The sequence below is a fragment of the Notolabrus celidotus genome, chromosome 13, assembly GCF_009762535.1.
Source record: "Notolabrus celidotus isolate fNotCel1 chromosome 13, fNotCel1.pri, whole genome shotgun sequence".
Taxonomy (NCBI): domain Eukaryota; kingdom Metazoa; phylum Chordata; class Actinopteri; order Labriformes; family Labridae; genus Notolabrus; species Notolabrus celidotus.
The window spans coordinates 7,125,551-7,142,342 of NC_048284.1; the positions used below are offsets into that span (position 1 = coordinate 7,125,551).

The window sequence follows — 16,792 nt, forward strand, 5'->3', positions numbered from 1 at the left end:
CGCGAGTGTTTGGGTGTATGCACGCAATCATTGTAGGCCAACCCTGCATTAGTCAGTGCCCTACAATGGAAACCCCAATCAAGGGATTCCTAACATGTCACTTCTGTTTTACGTGATGTGGGATGAGTAACACAAATACTCTCATGGACACATAAAATTTTAATTTTTGTAGTTTACCTTGCAGCCCTTGTTCTTGTCATTGCTGCTGCTTTGTCCACTGGCGGGGCACGGCGAGCACGACTCCTGGTGGTAGTATGTGCCGCCCTGCATGCCGCTGTAGTGGCAGCAGCCATACGGCGAGGGGAAGTGCGAGTACCACAAGTCGTCTGACAGCGGGCACTTTGGACAGGGGTACATGAGGTTTTTCCCCTGGGTCTTCTCCACGCTCACCTTCGGGTTCCTCATCCATCTTCGTACCTGTGCAAGAAGAAGAAGTTTACATGTCAGAGGTATATCAGCTCTGTGGATCAAAAAGGCGGGTGTCACCTTTACTTTATTCTCTTTTTATTCATGTGTTTTTTAAGAACCTGCACAGGTGTCTCACAAACACAAACACACACACACACACACACACACACACACACTGTCAACCCTGCCAGCTGCCCCTTTGATCAGAGGAAGAAGACTTTCTTGTGTTATCCCTGGTTACATGTCAGTATAAGCAGGACACACACACACACACACACACACACACACACACGCACATACGCAGATGCACTTCAAAGAGAAACAGATTGGCTCTCTGCGCGCCACACTTTGAACACATGAATCAGAGGGGCAGCACACACAGTGACACACATGCACACACACCTGATGCATGTTAATGCCACTTTTAGATATGATGAAGAAAATTTGAAAATCCTATTTTTCCTAGCTTGCTTTATGTCAGCTAAACTTCAGACAAACAAGAGACTTCAATCCATATGTTGCTGTTGTAATGGATAAACAGTAATTAAGGCTCTTCTTCTAACAGATGTCCACATTTAGCAGCCGTAGAAAACAAACAGTTAGTGAGGCGTTGTGCTTAGTGATGACATATATTCCACACAACATGTGCAAGTTGATGCATGCACGCACATTGCACACGCATGCCGCTCCTGCATCTTTCCAGAAAAAGCACCATCACATATTGTAATACCCGGTGTGTGTACGAGTGTGTAGAGGAGAGGTGGTTAAACTGGGGAGTCAACATCAAATTGGAGACACGGTGGGAGAGAAAGGCAATATTTTTATGAGAATCTGTGTGAAATCTCATCCTGTTGTGTGAGTGGAACATTCGGCAAACACACTCTGTGGGGACACCGGCCTGTGTGACTGAGCAGCAGAGTCTAGGCAGATGTGACACACACCAACATAAAAATACTCACACACACACTGAGATAGGATGCCTGAGTCGAAGGGAAGCCAGACAGCATGTCAAGGCACATCGGGGTGTGAGAAAAACAAACTTGGAGAATCGCTCCAGCAGGTCAGTGCACAAATAAAGCAAACCACTGTTGGCTAACACAGAAGTCGAGTTACACGCAACGAAATGATGAATTCGACAAAGAATGACACAAGTTTTCTCACACAAAACATGAGCTGAGTGAGCCTGTGAGTGACTCTACTTCCAATTTGAGGAATTTGATTATTATGTGTTTTTACATTCAAAGGAAGATGAGAAATGTTTTGTGTGTGTGTGTTATATAACATGCATCAAAACTGTTTGACTATCATGTCACGCTGATGATAAAATAAATAAGAGGTGGCATCCAGACTGAAACACTCACTCATCTGACACAAACACACAGCTCCACAGTTAGGATCTTTTCATTACATAATCTTATTTCTAAATGTTTTTTTGCATGTTTAAAAAATATTGCATAAGCCACCAGGGGTGTGTCCAGAATTTTTTGGACTGTGGTGGCCCAACTTCAGCGCTGACTCATGCAGGGGTGGCATGTCTGAGCACATTCACACGGCATCTGTTTACAACTTCTGTCTTCACTTACAACATCTACTTTGCTGTTTAAAAGTGTGATAGAGTTGTTCAGTGGAGGCTGGTGGTCATACTAGGTATGAGGGCTAACAAATGCATCATACTCTTTCATACCTTTTTCATAATTTTTATTTATCTACTTAGTTTTATTGATATTTTTAGCCTTAGTTTTATTTTTCAGCTCTTATCCTTACCCTTTTTAAATCTATTTATTTTAACAATTTTCATTCTTAATTTTGATGCTTTAACATATTTTAAGTACACATATTTTATTTTTGGTATGCATTAGTCTCTATTTTATTTTATGTTATTCTTATTTTTGATTCTTCTTCTTCTTCTTCTTCTTCTTCTTCTTCTTATCTTCCCCTAATATGTCTTGCCATTGTTTTATTTCTGCTTCTTTCTTGTTTTCAATCGTTGTAAAGCACTTTGGGTTGCATTTGATTTGTATGAAAGGTGTTATATAAATAAAGCTTGATTGATTGATTGATTGATTGATACCCTCCAACATTAGACTGTGAGTACGAGGGAGATTTTCTGGGGTGTCAGCCTATTCAATCTGTTTTCAGTCTCTTATTAATTTTATTTTATTTTCTATTTATTTGAATATTATTGAACCAGGGAAACCTCATTGAGATTAATCTCTTTTACAAGTGTCCTGACCAAGATCAGCAGCAGCACATTCCAACAAAGTTACAGACAAACAACACAAAACTCTAAAACATAACAACATATCATGATCACATAACAGAAAGTCATCAGTCAAAGCATCTACAAGATGATGCATCTCTCTCCAATGCCTTCAATCATCTGCTTTTAAAAACATTTAAAGAGACAAGCTCAATCAAACCCAAGTTCTCCTGCAGCAGGTTTCCAGGCTGCAGGGCCAGAGGATCTAAAACTATTGTGTCCCATTACAATCCAATTTTCTCACTCTGGGGACCGAAAGCAAAAACAAGTTTTGTGACTGGGTCACAGAGTGGAGACTGAAGCTTCCAGTATTTCTTAAATGAATAAAATCACATAAATAAGAGGGAAGAGGGGTTAAGAATCGCCTAATAAATAAGGACATGCCAGCAATTTAGTCTAGGGGTAGATAATGCAGTCCAGCCAACTCGAGCATACATGGAGCAGTGATGAGTTAAAGACTTAAGACTTGTAATGAACCTTTACACGAGTCTGGTTCTGCTCAAGGTTTCTGCCTGTTAAAAGGAAGTTTTTCCTTGCCACTGTAACTTGCTAAATATTTCGATGTGCAATGCTCATGGTGGATTAAGGTGGGGTCAGACTGAGTCTTACCCTGTCTTAAAGTTGGGTCTCTGTTCATAACTTAACATAGAGTACAGTCTAGACCTGCTATGTTTGTAAAAGCGTCTTGAGATAACGTTTGTTGTGATTTGGCGCTATACAAATAAAGATTGATTGATTGATTATTATATAAGAATATAAGAGTATATATAATTATTACAAGACTCACATCAAATTAAATTTAGGAAAACATGTCAAATGTAAAAAAAAAATCCCCAAAAATGACTAAACTTTCAGAAAATGTTGAAGGACTTTGAGAGAGAGAGAGAGCGAGCGAGCGAGCGAGCAGTGAACTGGCAAAGTGACATGCCTGTTGCTGTTTGTTGGGTTGCCAAGTCTTATGACACTTATTACATAAAGGTTGGAATTACGTGAAACAGGGAGACATTACAAGTCCTGATTGGGGCGGGAGAATTGGTTAAAAAGAGGGAGACTCCTGCCCCAAGCGGGAATGAATTGTTAACACAGCTGCAACACCAAGTTACATCACAAAACCACAGAGAGGAGTTTGATGTCAGAAACTTTCTTTACCTGTCTTCATTCAATTCAATTCAATTATGCTTTATTGGCATGAACAAAGACATGTTGTTGCCAAAGCTTTCATATAAGATTCAAATACATACATTACATATATATTAATTACATATTATATACAGTAGGGCAAAAAAATATTTAGTCAGCCACTGATTTTGCAAGTTCTCCTACTTAGAAAGATGAGAGAGGTCTGTAATTTTCATCAGAGGTACACTTCAACTATGAGAGACAAAATGAGAAAAAAAATCCAGGAAATCACACTGTAGGATTTTTAAAGAATTTATTTGTAAATTATGCTGGAAAATAAGTATTTGGTCAATAACAAAAGTTCAACTCAATACTTTGTAACATAACCTTTGTTGGCAATGACAGAGGTCAAACATTTCCTGTAAGTCTTCACCAGGTTTGAACACACTGTAGCTGGTATTTTGGCCCATTCCTCCATGCAGATCTCCTCTAGAGCAATGATGTTTTGGGGCTGTCGCTGGGCTACACAGACTTTCAACTCCCTCCACAAATTTTCTATGGGGTTGAGGTCTGGAGACTGGCTAGGCCACTCCAGGACCTTGAAATGCTTTTTACGGAGCCACTCCTTCGTTGCCCGAGCGGTGTGTTTGGGATCATTGTCATGCTGGAAGACCTAGCCACGTTCCATCTTAAATGCTCTCACTGATGGAAGGAGGTTTTGGCTTAAAATCTCACGATACATGGCCCCGTTCGTTCTTCCCTTAACACGGATCAGTCGTCCTGTCCCCTTTGCAAAAAAACAGCCCCAAAGCATGAGGTTTCCACCCCCATGCTTCACAGTAGGTATGGTGTTCTTGGGATGCAACTCAGCATTCTTCTTACATATTTATATTTTAAGATAAGATAAGATGAGATAAGATAATACTTTATAATGGGGGGGGGGGGGATTCAGTTGTTACAGCAACCCAGACATTGTTTATTTATGTATTCGTTTTTCTTTATTTTCTTTTTGTTTATTGAAGCAGATACACTAGTTTTCTGTTTTAAGCCTATTTTAAATATTCTGCAAATGTATGAATGTTTACAAAAATCTATTTCTTTAAGTAATACAAATTGTAAATCCTAAAACAAATGAATGAATGAATAAATAAACTGATTAAAAATAAAAATAGATAAATAAAGCTAGAATACAATTTAGATATATACAATGTTACAGTGGAATTTAAATTAAATAGAAGTAATTACAGGCAGTATTAAAACATTTCAGTAGTGACAGGTTGACATGGTGTGATTATGGTTGGTAATGATAAATTAAGCAATAAATACAAATAATATGGGTATGTAATATGACCATGAGTTGTAGTTGGAATAATAATGTAATATAACATAATAATAATAATATGGCAAGATAATTATAATACAGTATATTATGCATTATAATGCCAGCAGCGATGGTAACGATGGTGTCACCCATACAGCATATCTTAATGTCCTCACTTGATGCGGTATGCTCATAAAACCTTCACCTAAAATCAAATATTATGGGATGGTGCGTCCCTCAGGCTGTGACTGATGAATTTCTGTTTTACTCGTTGTGTTTCCATGTAGCGAGCTGCCCTCATCAAGTTGACTGGACGTAGTAACTTTTCCCAGCATACATAGCTTTACGCTAATTTGAATGCGAGTTGTGCATAAATGTTTTAAAACCACAATTCATTTTGGTCCCTGAAATGTATTCAGGAAAATATCCCCTTGTTTTTTTAATTAAGGAGCAGGCTGAACTGACATTGTCCTGAAAGGAACCTGGGGTGTGCAGGTTTCAGCAGGCCCATTGAACCCCAAACCGCCCATTGAACCCCAAACCACCCCCTGAAACACCTCCTGAAACTGATTACAATTAGATTTAAATTTCAGAGAAGTTATTTGAAATTGCCTTAATAGCATGTTCAATCAACATTTAATATTCAATAGTCTGTGTCATGTTTGGTGCAACAGTTCTGCATCACCCCACAAGACTCCAAATTCACAGACAAAAGCAAACAAACACAGACACTGCTATCGATTTTATCCTCTCCTCCATCTTTCCCTTCAGTCATTTGTATGACACACAGTGCTCAATCTGGACTCGTGCTCTCCCTGTTATATAATTAGGCTTATTTGGGCACAAATAGAGACACAAATAAACCCTGAACAGCAGCAGGCATTAATTCTGATTTGGGGCTGTGTGCTGATGCGTATCTGGAAGCTTCTGCTGTCCTTAGTTAGGACAAGAGGAGAGCTAGATTTACACAAAGATAGATAGATAGATAGATAGATAGATAGATAGATAGATAGATAGATAGATAGATAGATAGATAGATAGATAGATAGATAGATAGATAGATAGATAGATAGATAGATAGATAGTTGATAGTTGATAGTTGATAGATAGATTGTTGATAGATTGTTGATAGATAGATAGATAGATAGATAGATAGATAGATAGATAGATAGATAGATAGATAGATAGATAGATAGATAGATAGATAGATAGATAGATAGATAGATAGATAGATAGATAGATAGATAGATAGATAGATAGATAGATAGATAGATAGATAGATCTTGAGGCTATTAAACATGAATCCATTCATGTCCCATGGGAGACTCAGGCAGCAGCAGCAGCAGAATGCCTGTGGGAGTGCATGTGTGTTTGTGCGTGGGTGTTAACATAACACAATCTGTCCATCCTAACACGCCGAGTCATCAGTGATACACACCATACTGTACACCATCTGAGACCTACACATGATCCCTTTGGACCACCCTACAGAGAGCGTAAACACTCATCAACGATACAACCGGACGAGAAAAGTGGACTAAATCTACCCGGCAACACAGAAGCATCACATTCATCACAGCAGTGATTGTTGATTGCTCTCTATTTGTCGTTTTTCCTGGATGATACTCACTCCCCAAGGCTTTCAAGGTGTTAAAGGGAACACAATAACCTGTGCAATAAAGCCGTACTGTTTGATCTGGCTTTCTCTTTTATATCACACTGTTTGGATAATGGGAAAAATAATGTTGCGCAATATTCCCAAAGCAATACAGTGGTTATTGAGTGAGTGCATCAACCCTCCTCTCCATCACATGCTGGAAGTAATGTTAGTCATTTCCTACCCGTCGTGCCCCACAGTCATAGTACACCGTGTTCCACTTTGATCTCATGTAAATCAACTGCAAATAATTCAGCATTGAGGGAAGCTCAAAGTTGAAGTGTTTGTCGAGCTTGGCATGTTTTAAATGAGCGCTGCGAATGTTTGTGGAGGTTTGGACGGATTGCAGCAGATATGCTAAAGCTCATAAATCTAAAAATAAAAGATCATAGCAGCAGTTATTCTCACCTGACTTCACCGACTGTGTTGCATTATTTACATCAACTACTCACTGGATAACATTTCACTTAAAGTTAATTTTCTTCACGCCTATAACCTTTGATTTATTAGATTTCATCATCTTAAAAGCTTCGAGGTAACCCGTCCATCAGCTTTACTTGACTGAATTTAGCATCTTGCTGATTATTTACATCTGTTTATCCTTGCAGTGACTGTGACACGCTTAAGAGTAATACATTACTAGTTAAAGCTAGCTTCATGGTCTATTATCAAGTTTGATAGTTGAACGTTGAAAATGTAGTGTTACGGTGTTAGAGTGTAAAATATGCATGTTTTACTTTCTTCAGTATTATGAACGTAAAATAAATGTGGTTAATAATTCTCTAGATGATGAATCATCAATGAATCACTCCTGATCATTTCACCCTGACCCTTATTTGACCTTTCTTCAAGGGTTTAACAATAAGACATTTTTTTAGCCACGTATTTCCTAAATACTGTGATGAATTAAATGCTCTTTAAAATGGCAGAAAACAGTTTAAAAAAGAATAAATTCTAATTTGACAACATCAAAGCTCAAAATATGACATTTTATTTTTTTGATCTGTTTTTCCTGTCTTTTCTTTTTTATGTATTTGTGTTTATTTGTTTTTATTTATTTTTTATTATCATTATTTTGTTGCAAACACATGGATAAGTGTGTAGGTTATGTTTTTATTTGATCCTTTTCCTTTCCATTTATTTATTTATGTATTCATTTTTCTTTATTTTCTTTTTGTTTACTGAAGCAGATACACTAGTTTTCTGTTTTATGCCTATTTTTAATATTCTGCAAATGTATGAATGTTTACAAAAATATTTCTTTAAGTAATACAAATTGTAAATCCTAAAACAAATAAATAAATGAATAAATAAAAACTCAACATTTTTCTTTGACAATTACAAACAACTCCAAAAACGAGCTAATATTGACATCTGAGAGTCAGAGCCCCTGACTTTTACAATGAGGTGACTGATGAGATGATAAAACAACATCACAGAAAGTTGCAGATTAATGTGCAGTTGACTTATTCAACACAGCTAATGCGTGCACCAGTTACCAGCAGAGAAAGGAAGACAAGTAAACGAGGGAAAACAGCGCATAAATTAGCGAGAGATATTAAAACACACAAGGAGCGAAAGGAGTGAAAGACACATCCAACAAATTGAAGAAAACAGACACTAACCATCCGCTAACTGCAACATGGTATGGAAAAAAACAGGACTGGTTGAGTTAGAGCAAAACACCTACAGAAAAATACAGGAAAGAGAACCTTATACACTAACCTACTCTGTGCAATAACTTATTTACTGTACAGACTGTTTTGCTAGTTGTGGTACATACAAACATCCACTTACTGCCCCAGGGCTGTATTTCTGTCATACACTGAACAGTGCTGTTTATTTATTTATCACTAACACACTCCATACAATAACTTATTTACATAGGGACAAATGTAAATATATTTATATTTTTATGTATAAATATTTGAAGTATTTATTTTTACCAGATTGTAACGTTGTTGTACAGAAATGCTGTTTTGATGTATTTCTTTTTAAAATCACAATAAAAAGCCTGTCTATTTTTCTATCCACAGGTGAGGCTGCTATTTTCTGCATCTGTTAAGAATGCTAAAGCACTAATTTTGTGACTAAATAAATAAAAAAGTCATTTTTAAATCAATGAAACCATCTTTTGATCAATATTTAGAGTCAACTTGTTTGTATAGTTAAGTGGTAGGAAGGTAATAAGGGGTATAATGTTTAGTTTGCTGGTGGTTACAGTCCATGTATTCAGCAGTTTGATGATTTGTTCAGAAGGTGCACAGAAGGTACAACGCAAAGTATATTATATACCATAATGATAATGATAACAAGCTGCTGCTAATTTAAAAAGTAGTAAATAAAGTCAGAGGAGCACAGATGAACCAGTTTTACTCTAAAACACCACAGACATGTTTTATAACATCTTATAACCTTTTTTAAAGCAAGCCAGGAAGCTAGACTTCAAATCCTGCATGTAAAGTTTGGTTTTTGAGAATTTTAAATTCCTGGATTGTCCTTTTGTTTTTGCAGAAGTCAGCATTCCTCAAAACACGTTTACTGAGGAAACCATGAAAACAAAGCATTAAGGTTACGCAGCCTTGTGACAGCACTGCAGCATAATGCAGGATCTGCTGAGTAGATCCTAACTACAGGACCTGGTCCACTCAGTGATGTCATCATAACAACACAACACACACTTGTGGTTTCTGTAAAGCAACAGTATATGGAAGCACACACACACATGTACACACATAAACAACAACACATAGTAAACACAGGTACACAGGCAGCCAAATGTTACACCTGATTAACCCAGCTTAGCTTTCACAATGACATCATCTCTGGCACACACACACACACACCGACACACACGAGAGGGTACACTCCGGCTGTGACACCTCCGCTCTCAGCCAACACACCTCTCACTTTGGCCGTGTGGGCACACACTCACGCATGCATCCACTCCAAAATGTGTGTGTGTGTTGGTGTGTGTGTCATCCTAAACTCACCTTCCTCTTGACAAACTGGAAAGCCGAGCACTTCTTAAAGGAAAAAGCAGTCTTCTCTCCTCCTCCTCCTCCGCCACCACCACCACAACCTCCTCCTCCTCCTCCTCCGTTCACCAGCTTCATGGCCGACACCGGCACGCCGCTTGCCTCCGTAGATCCCAGGATGACGGACAGGCTGAGGGGGAAACAGAGGGAGAGAGTTGTCTTAGGCATGAGGAGGAGAGATGTGGCTTTTGCAGGGACGAGTGTGGGACAGCAAATGAGAGAGAGAGAGAGAGAGGATGTGGGGAGGAGGAGAGCGAGAGGAGGTTGAGGAGGCAGATGGAGGGGAGAGATGCTGCAATGAGATGATAACAAAAAAGGTTTAGGATGGAGATGAGGGGAGGAAGAAAGAAAGAGAAAAAAGTGAGGGAGAAAGATGCACATGAAAAGATAGAAAGAGGAGAAGGAGGAGGAGGAGGGAAGCAGCTCCTGTTGCTGCGAGGAGGAACAGCTTTGTTTACAGCACTCAGAAAACACCTCCAAACTGCCCGATGTGTGTGTGTGAAGTACATCCATGCCTGTGCATTAAACAAAGTGTGTGTTTGTGTGTGTGTGTGTGTGTGTGTGTGTGTTTCATGTGCATCCATCCTTGCGTACCTTTGTGCTGCTGTGTTGTCTGGTCCCACTGATCCCGCTGCAGCCTGTCTTTAATCTGACGACTCCTGCCCAAAACTGGTCCCAGATCAGACGCACCCACTCCTGCTCCTCAGTTACAGGTGTCTCCTCTCCGTTGTCTCTGAACTGAACACGAATATGATGAAGAGCGGAGGATTAAATACCCACAGGAGGATGGAGAGAAGAGGAGGGAGAGTCTGCGATGATGCTCATTAAGAAGATGTCACTGCTAGAGTGATGGAGAGAGTGTGTGTCCTCTGTGTGCCCGTGTAAACAAACACCAAGAAGTGTGTGCGTGTGTGTGTGTGCGAGCAGGATGCTGCGAGTGTGATGTGTCCAGCTGCAGTCCTCCAGCGCTACTTTATCAATGAAAGGCTCTGCAGTGAGCAGATGCTGTCTCCCCCTCCCTCTCTCTCTCTCCCTCGCTGTCCCTCATCACCGCTCTGCCCTCCCCCTTTTCAGCCTCTCGTTCATGTTTCTGCTGCAGTTGTTTCTGGAACCTCCACCTCTATCTCTTTCTATGTTTCCCTCATCTTCTTCTTCTTCTTCTTCTTCTTCTTCTTCTTCTTCTCTTGTCTCTTAAATCGTCCCACTGTGGATGGAGGAGGACAGGGACGCCAAAAATATCTCCACCAGAGTGAGCGTGTAAGGGGTTTAATGTAGCGTACGCTCTGTCCTGACAGCTATGGTCCAGTTGGATTTGACACATGCAGGGAAACACACACACACATCCCTCATCATATGTGTGTATGCCCTTGCCTCTGTACCTTGTTTAATTTCCTGAAGTGACACAGGAACGATAAAGCTGAAACATGGCACTTCACTAAGCGAGGTGTACCGCCTAAAAGTGATGCTAGGGGATGAAGAATAAAACCTTGGTCGTGTTAGAGCTCCTCGAATGTGGTCAAGATATTTGTTACAGGTGGAAAAAACTGTAGATCTGCAGATTTGTGTGGTTGCACATCCTTTAGTGTGAATCGAAAGCTAATATTGACTGACTTCATTTCACTAATGATGAGAAAAAAATAGACTCAACTTGACCTTTGCTCGCTGCGGCTAACTAACGCCAGCAGCCTGAGGCTGTTATAGCAGCTAATGTCAAAGTGTGACCTGAATCATAATTACAGCCAAATCCAAGGATTTGTTTGTGTAAAAAACAAATCACTCAGAGCTGTTCAGATCCTGTTAAACATGAGTGAGTCATTTGTGTCATGACTGGTTGCCTGGAGTGAAAATTTATGGATTCCTCTTGTTGTTGTGATGTGTCGGTCGTGAAGAGCGTGCTCTTGTACAAGAAGGAAACAAGCCGGCCCTTGTTTGAGAGCGGCAATACGAAGCATACATGCATATGAAGTAAGAACAATTAATTCATACTGTTCAGTAAGGAGGAGGAGGAAAGAGAAAGGACTAAGAATCAAAGGGATTCTTTTGATTCTTTCTGCTCAGTCTCAGCAGATGCCTGTCTAACATGAGTCTGGTTCTGTTAGAGGTTTCTGCCTGTTAAAGGAAGTTTTCCTCGCTGCTGTAACTTGCTAAATACTGCAAGGTACGATGCATATGGTGGATAAAGATGAGATCAGACTGAGTCCCGTCTGTAAGAGGGGACCGGATCTTATCCTGTCTTGATGTTGGGTCTCTGTTCATAATTTGACATAGAGTACGGTCTAGACCTGCTCTGTTTGTAAAATCATCTTGAGGTAACATATAAATAATATAAATAAAGATTGATTGATTGATCAATTTAGTCTTATGTTGGTTTAAGACTAGGCTTATTTTTCAGTTGTACTCATTATTGTGGCATTGGGTTGGGTTTTGGGCTGGTCTTATTAGCTGATGGGCTGGTTTTCTCACCCAGACCTGGCAATCCTGCTGCTCAGCTACAAGCACAACACGCACTGACTGGATACAGTGTCAAAGTTTGTGCTGTGTGACCAATCAGATGCAGGGACAGGGCGATGATGGTGTTCAGAAGGACGGTGCTTGCATGCAAAATAGTGTTTTTCTGGGAATGATATTGTTTGATGTAACTACCATTTATAGTTAAAGTAGAACATATGCACACTCATTAATCCAAGCTCAAAACAATGATACAAATGTCTGATTTAATAGAAGCCAAAAGGATAATAAAGAGCCGTTTGGGAGCTCAAAAGAGTCACTGCTGAGTTGAGCCAAATGATCTGATCACTAATAATGGACAGAATTGCCTTTACTACTGAATGTTTGAATCCTTATGGTTTTCAGTAGCTAACGAAATATTTTCAATTCTTCTTAAGAAGAGTTCAAAAGCATCAGAAGAAGAAAGTCAGAGTGTCAGAGTGAGATGTTTCTGAGGAGCAAACTTTTAACTCACTGGTCTGTTGGAGGTGGCAGAAGAAGAGCAGAGCAGACTGCAGCAGTTGAGATTTAAACATGTTAAGTCCATTTTCATCCAATCCTGGAGCAGCAATTCTGTTTGAACAGACCAATCAGAGGCAGCACCTGCATCAGCACCTGGTTCACTGGCACACACCCACAACGGAACAGACACACCCAAACAGACACACCCACACACTGCAGGGGAGGGGGCAGGACTGCACAATAAGATGGCCCAGGGTCATGATGTGACCGGCTAATAATACTACATACGTGAAGTTTTGCCGTATTAATAGCTACTGCTTTTAGATTCTAATTCTGGGACATCACTGTTATGAATCTTTGCAGTCATCACACCTTCGTAAATAATACACAACCCCAATTCCCTAAAAAGTTGTGACGCTGTCTGGAATGGAAGTAAAAACAGATTTTAAAGTTTGCAAATCATTCCAACCCTGTATTTAATCATCCTCCAGCACCTCTGCCTCCAGTTTTGGACTGCACAGAGGGGGTATATATTTTGCTGCTGCTCGGGGCAGACAGCCTTCAATCACTCATATTCCTAGAGTTCAAGCCACACAAACACTCTGACTGTAAAATAAACATTTATATTTAACTCATTAACGTGTCTCCTCTAATTAAACTCACATTTCTCCACTTGCACTGATCAAACAACAGCTTATCATTTTAGCTAAATCCTAAAACTTGATTAGTGCTCAGTGTCCCAAATCTTGTTTGAAGCTCATCTAGTTTGTAGTGAGCTGCCAAAAGTTGCTGCATACATACAATTTGTCTAGTACGCAAAGATATATTGAAATGAATCAGTTTACTGGAGTGTGTTATTTAGTACAAAGGTAAAATGTCATCCCCTGTAACTGCATTGATCAAAACAAAACCAATTAAAAAGGAAAAAGCCAAGAGCCTGATAAATAAATCAATGAGAGCAAAAAAACAACCTCCACACGCTGTGCAAATGAAGAGGTATTTCTTAATAACACTGGGGTTAGCATTCTGCAGAAATTAAACTCTTATTACACAGCAAGTGAGTCAGTTTGCCTCAGCTCTTTATGGAGACAGATGTAGTTCCCCTCACAGGGGGGGAAACAATGACTGTGCAGTATTCCCTGTAATCAGGATCAGTCAGAGGCCCAATCAACAGTGACTCAGCGGTAATAACACGGAACAATGATCGCTGAAATCAGCTTTGCACCCAGCTGCATGGAAACAGAGGGAAGCCTGCCATTTAGCAACGGAAGCTGTAATGCCTTTTTCTGCATGGTAACCATTTTTCCTTAAACACCTCTTACACTTGAGTCACCTGCAGAAGTGGTCCTTTTACCTTTTCATGCTGCACTTAGTCCTTGAATGCATGCTTTATACACTGCACTGAAGTGATAACTCATCACTTAAACTGTCAAATGCATTTTTAATTCTCCTCTCAATGCATAGCCCTGGTAAAAAGGAATAAAGTACCAGTTTGGGTGTAAGCATTCGAGCTCCAGTGCTTTCCTTATTCAATTCAGTCATAAAACTAAAAAAAGGAGTTTCCAAAAATTCTCCTCTCAGGGTTTGAAGGGTTCCCGGGTGCTATTTTATAGTCTGACAGCAGCTACAGTCTTACATAACAAGAACAGTTCCTCTCAAATCTATAATATATATTGCGCTATGGCACATAAATTATTCTGTGATCTCCCAAAAGAGCCAAAGATCCTCTTCTGCTTTTGTGGTTTTAAAACGAAGCAGATTAATAATTAATAACAACGATGCTTAAATGGTTCAGAGAATTGCCAAAATGATCGCAATGTCAATAATTTATGGATTTTCCTCAAAGTGAGTGAGATGGAGTAAAGTATCACATATGAAGCCTCCAGCTGTGAAGAGCACATGATACAGTATGTAGGGGGATGGTGTTAGTGTGCATCTTTTGACACTCGGTCTACCAGAATTCTGCAACTAGAATGACCATAGCAGTGGTTTTAACTGCTCAGACATTATTTGCATATAATTTGGATAATCAGTAAAAAGATCTAAGAATAAATTGATGGAATTGGTTAAAAAACACATCAGGACACAAAATGAAAATAATAATGAATGAGTATTTCATTTATTTCATTGACACAATCATAACTTCTTTGAAATTACACATACATTCTAGTTGTCATTTTTGCCTCTCTTGGGTTTTAAGTGAAGCTAAAGCTAGATTTTAGCTTCACAGAGCATAAAAAACAAAACAAACAGAGCAGGACAAAGACCAGGAAAATGTAGCAGGTAGTGATATATGACACCCCTTGTAAAAAGCATGCAGACAATTTGACTGCTATTGTCATTCAAGGTAGTAACCCTAATCATAACCCTAACCCTATTCATAACCCTAACCCTATTCATAACCCTAACCCTAACCCTAGTCATAACCCTAACCCTAATCAAAACCCTAGACCTAATCATAACCCTAACCCTAATCATAACCCTAACCCTAACCCTATTCATAACCCTAACCCTAGTCATAACCCTAACCCTAATCATAACCCTAGACCTAATCATAACCCTAATCTTAACCCTAACCATAACCATAACAATAATCCCAACCCTAACCCTATTCATAACCCTATTCATAACCCTAACCCCAACCCTAATCATAACCCTAACCCTAATCATAACCCTAACCCTATTCATAACCCTAACCCCAACCCTAATCATAACCCTAACCCTAATCATAACCCTAACCCTAATCATAACCCTATTCCTAACCCTAACCCTAATCCTAATCATAACCCTAACCCTAATCATAACCCTATTCTTAACCCTAACCCTATTCTTAACCCTAACCCTGTTCCTAACCCTAACCATTATCATAACATCATACAGTCAATTTGACTGCTATGGTAATTTGAGGTAGTGATACTCAGATCTCTTTTGTGTTTTGAAATGTTAATGATGATACAATGTTAGAATAAAATATACACACATTTAGGAAGAGTCAGGGTCCTATTGGTTCACAGGTTTTCTTTAAACAAAGTTATGACTTTGCATATTTTGAAAGCAGTCAAAATGACTACCTTGGTAGTGTTAGTGTTAAAGCTTATTATGTACACAGAATCATCAGAGAGCTCGATTAGAACAAGAACTTTTAATAGAAAGCCAAATGAGGCTGTTTTAAGTCAGTGTGATGGTCAGAGGTGATGTGCACTTGATATCCCGGTCTGCTAATGAGCTCCGCTGGGCATGTTTTGATCATATACTGAACAAGACCTGCAGGGGGAAAAAATCTCTGTTAATCCTTCTTAGTCCTTCACAGAGAGAAAAAGCAGCTCTGCTCGGCTTGACTGGACTTTCTGATGAAACCCGAGCCTCTGAAGGGAAGAACTGACAGTGCGAACATAACTTATGCTGTAAGAAAATGTTTTTCTGTTACATTATTTCTGGATGCTTATTCTAAATTTTTAAAACTCCTAAAATATACAACACTAGAATCTGAAAGTTTGTTTTTCATGTCTGTTTTGAGACTTTCTGTTTCTTGTGGATTATTCTCTTCAACTTCAGGATGAATCACTTTCTGAAGATTGTTGATAAACAGTTATGTTTTTCTGGTTCCAGAAGGCTCTGAAATCCAGAGTGAAAATAAGGACTACACCTCTAAAGTAATGTAGGGATAACTAGGTGCACAATACAATACGACATGATACAATACGACATGATACAATACAACATGATAGAATACAACATGATACAATACGACATGATACAATACAACATGATACAATACAACATGATACAATACGACATGATACAATACGACATGATACAATACGACATGATACAATACGACATGATACAATACGATACAATACGATACAATACGACATGATACAATACAACATGATACAATACGACATGATACAATACGACATGATACAATACGACATGATACAATACGACATGATACAATACGATACAATACGATACAATACGACATGATACAATACGACATGATACAATACGACATGATACAATACGACATGATACAA

General features: G+C 39.1%; 1 protein-coding gene across 1 annotated transcript in view; it reads right to left on the reverse strand.

Annotated features, from left to right (window-relative positions):
- sgk1 (serum/glucocorticoid regulated kinase 1) overlaps positions 1–12,867 on the reverse strand; it is a 62,434-nt gene extending 49,567 nt beyond the window's left edge. The window contains exons 1-4 of the mRNA XM_034699867.1: positions 12,766–12,867; positions 10,398–10,541; positions 9,759–9,933; positions 178–417 (exon numbers count right to left, since the gene is read on the reverse strand). Of these exons, the coding sequence (XP_034555758.1) occupies positions 178–417; positions 9,759–9,881 (363 nt within the window). The 5' untranslated portion in view covers positions 9,882–9,933; positions 10,398–10,541; positions 12,766–12,867. The remainder of the gene's footprint in view (positions 1–177; positions 418–9,758; positions 9,934–10,397; positions 10,542–12,765) is intronic.
- Positions 12,868–16,792: the final 3,925 nt, after the last annotated feature.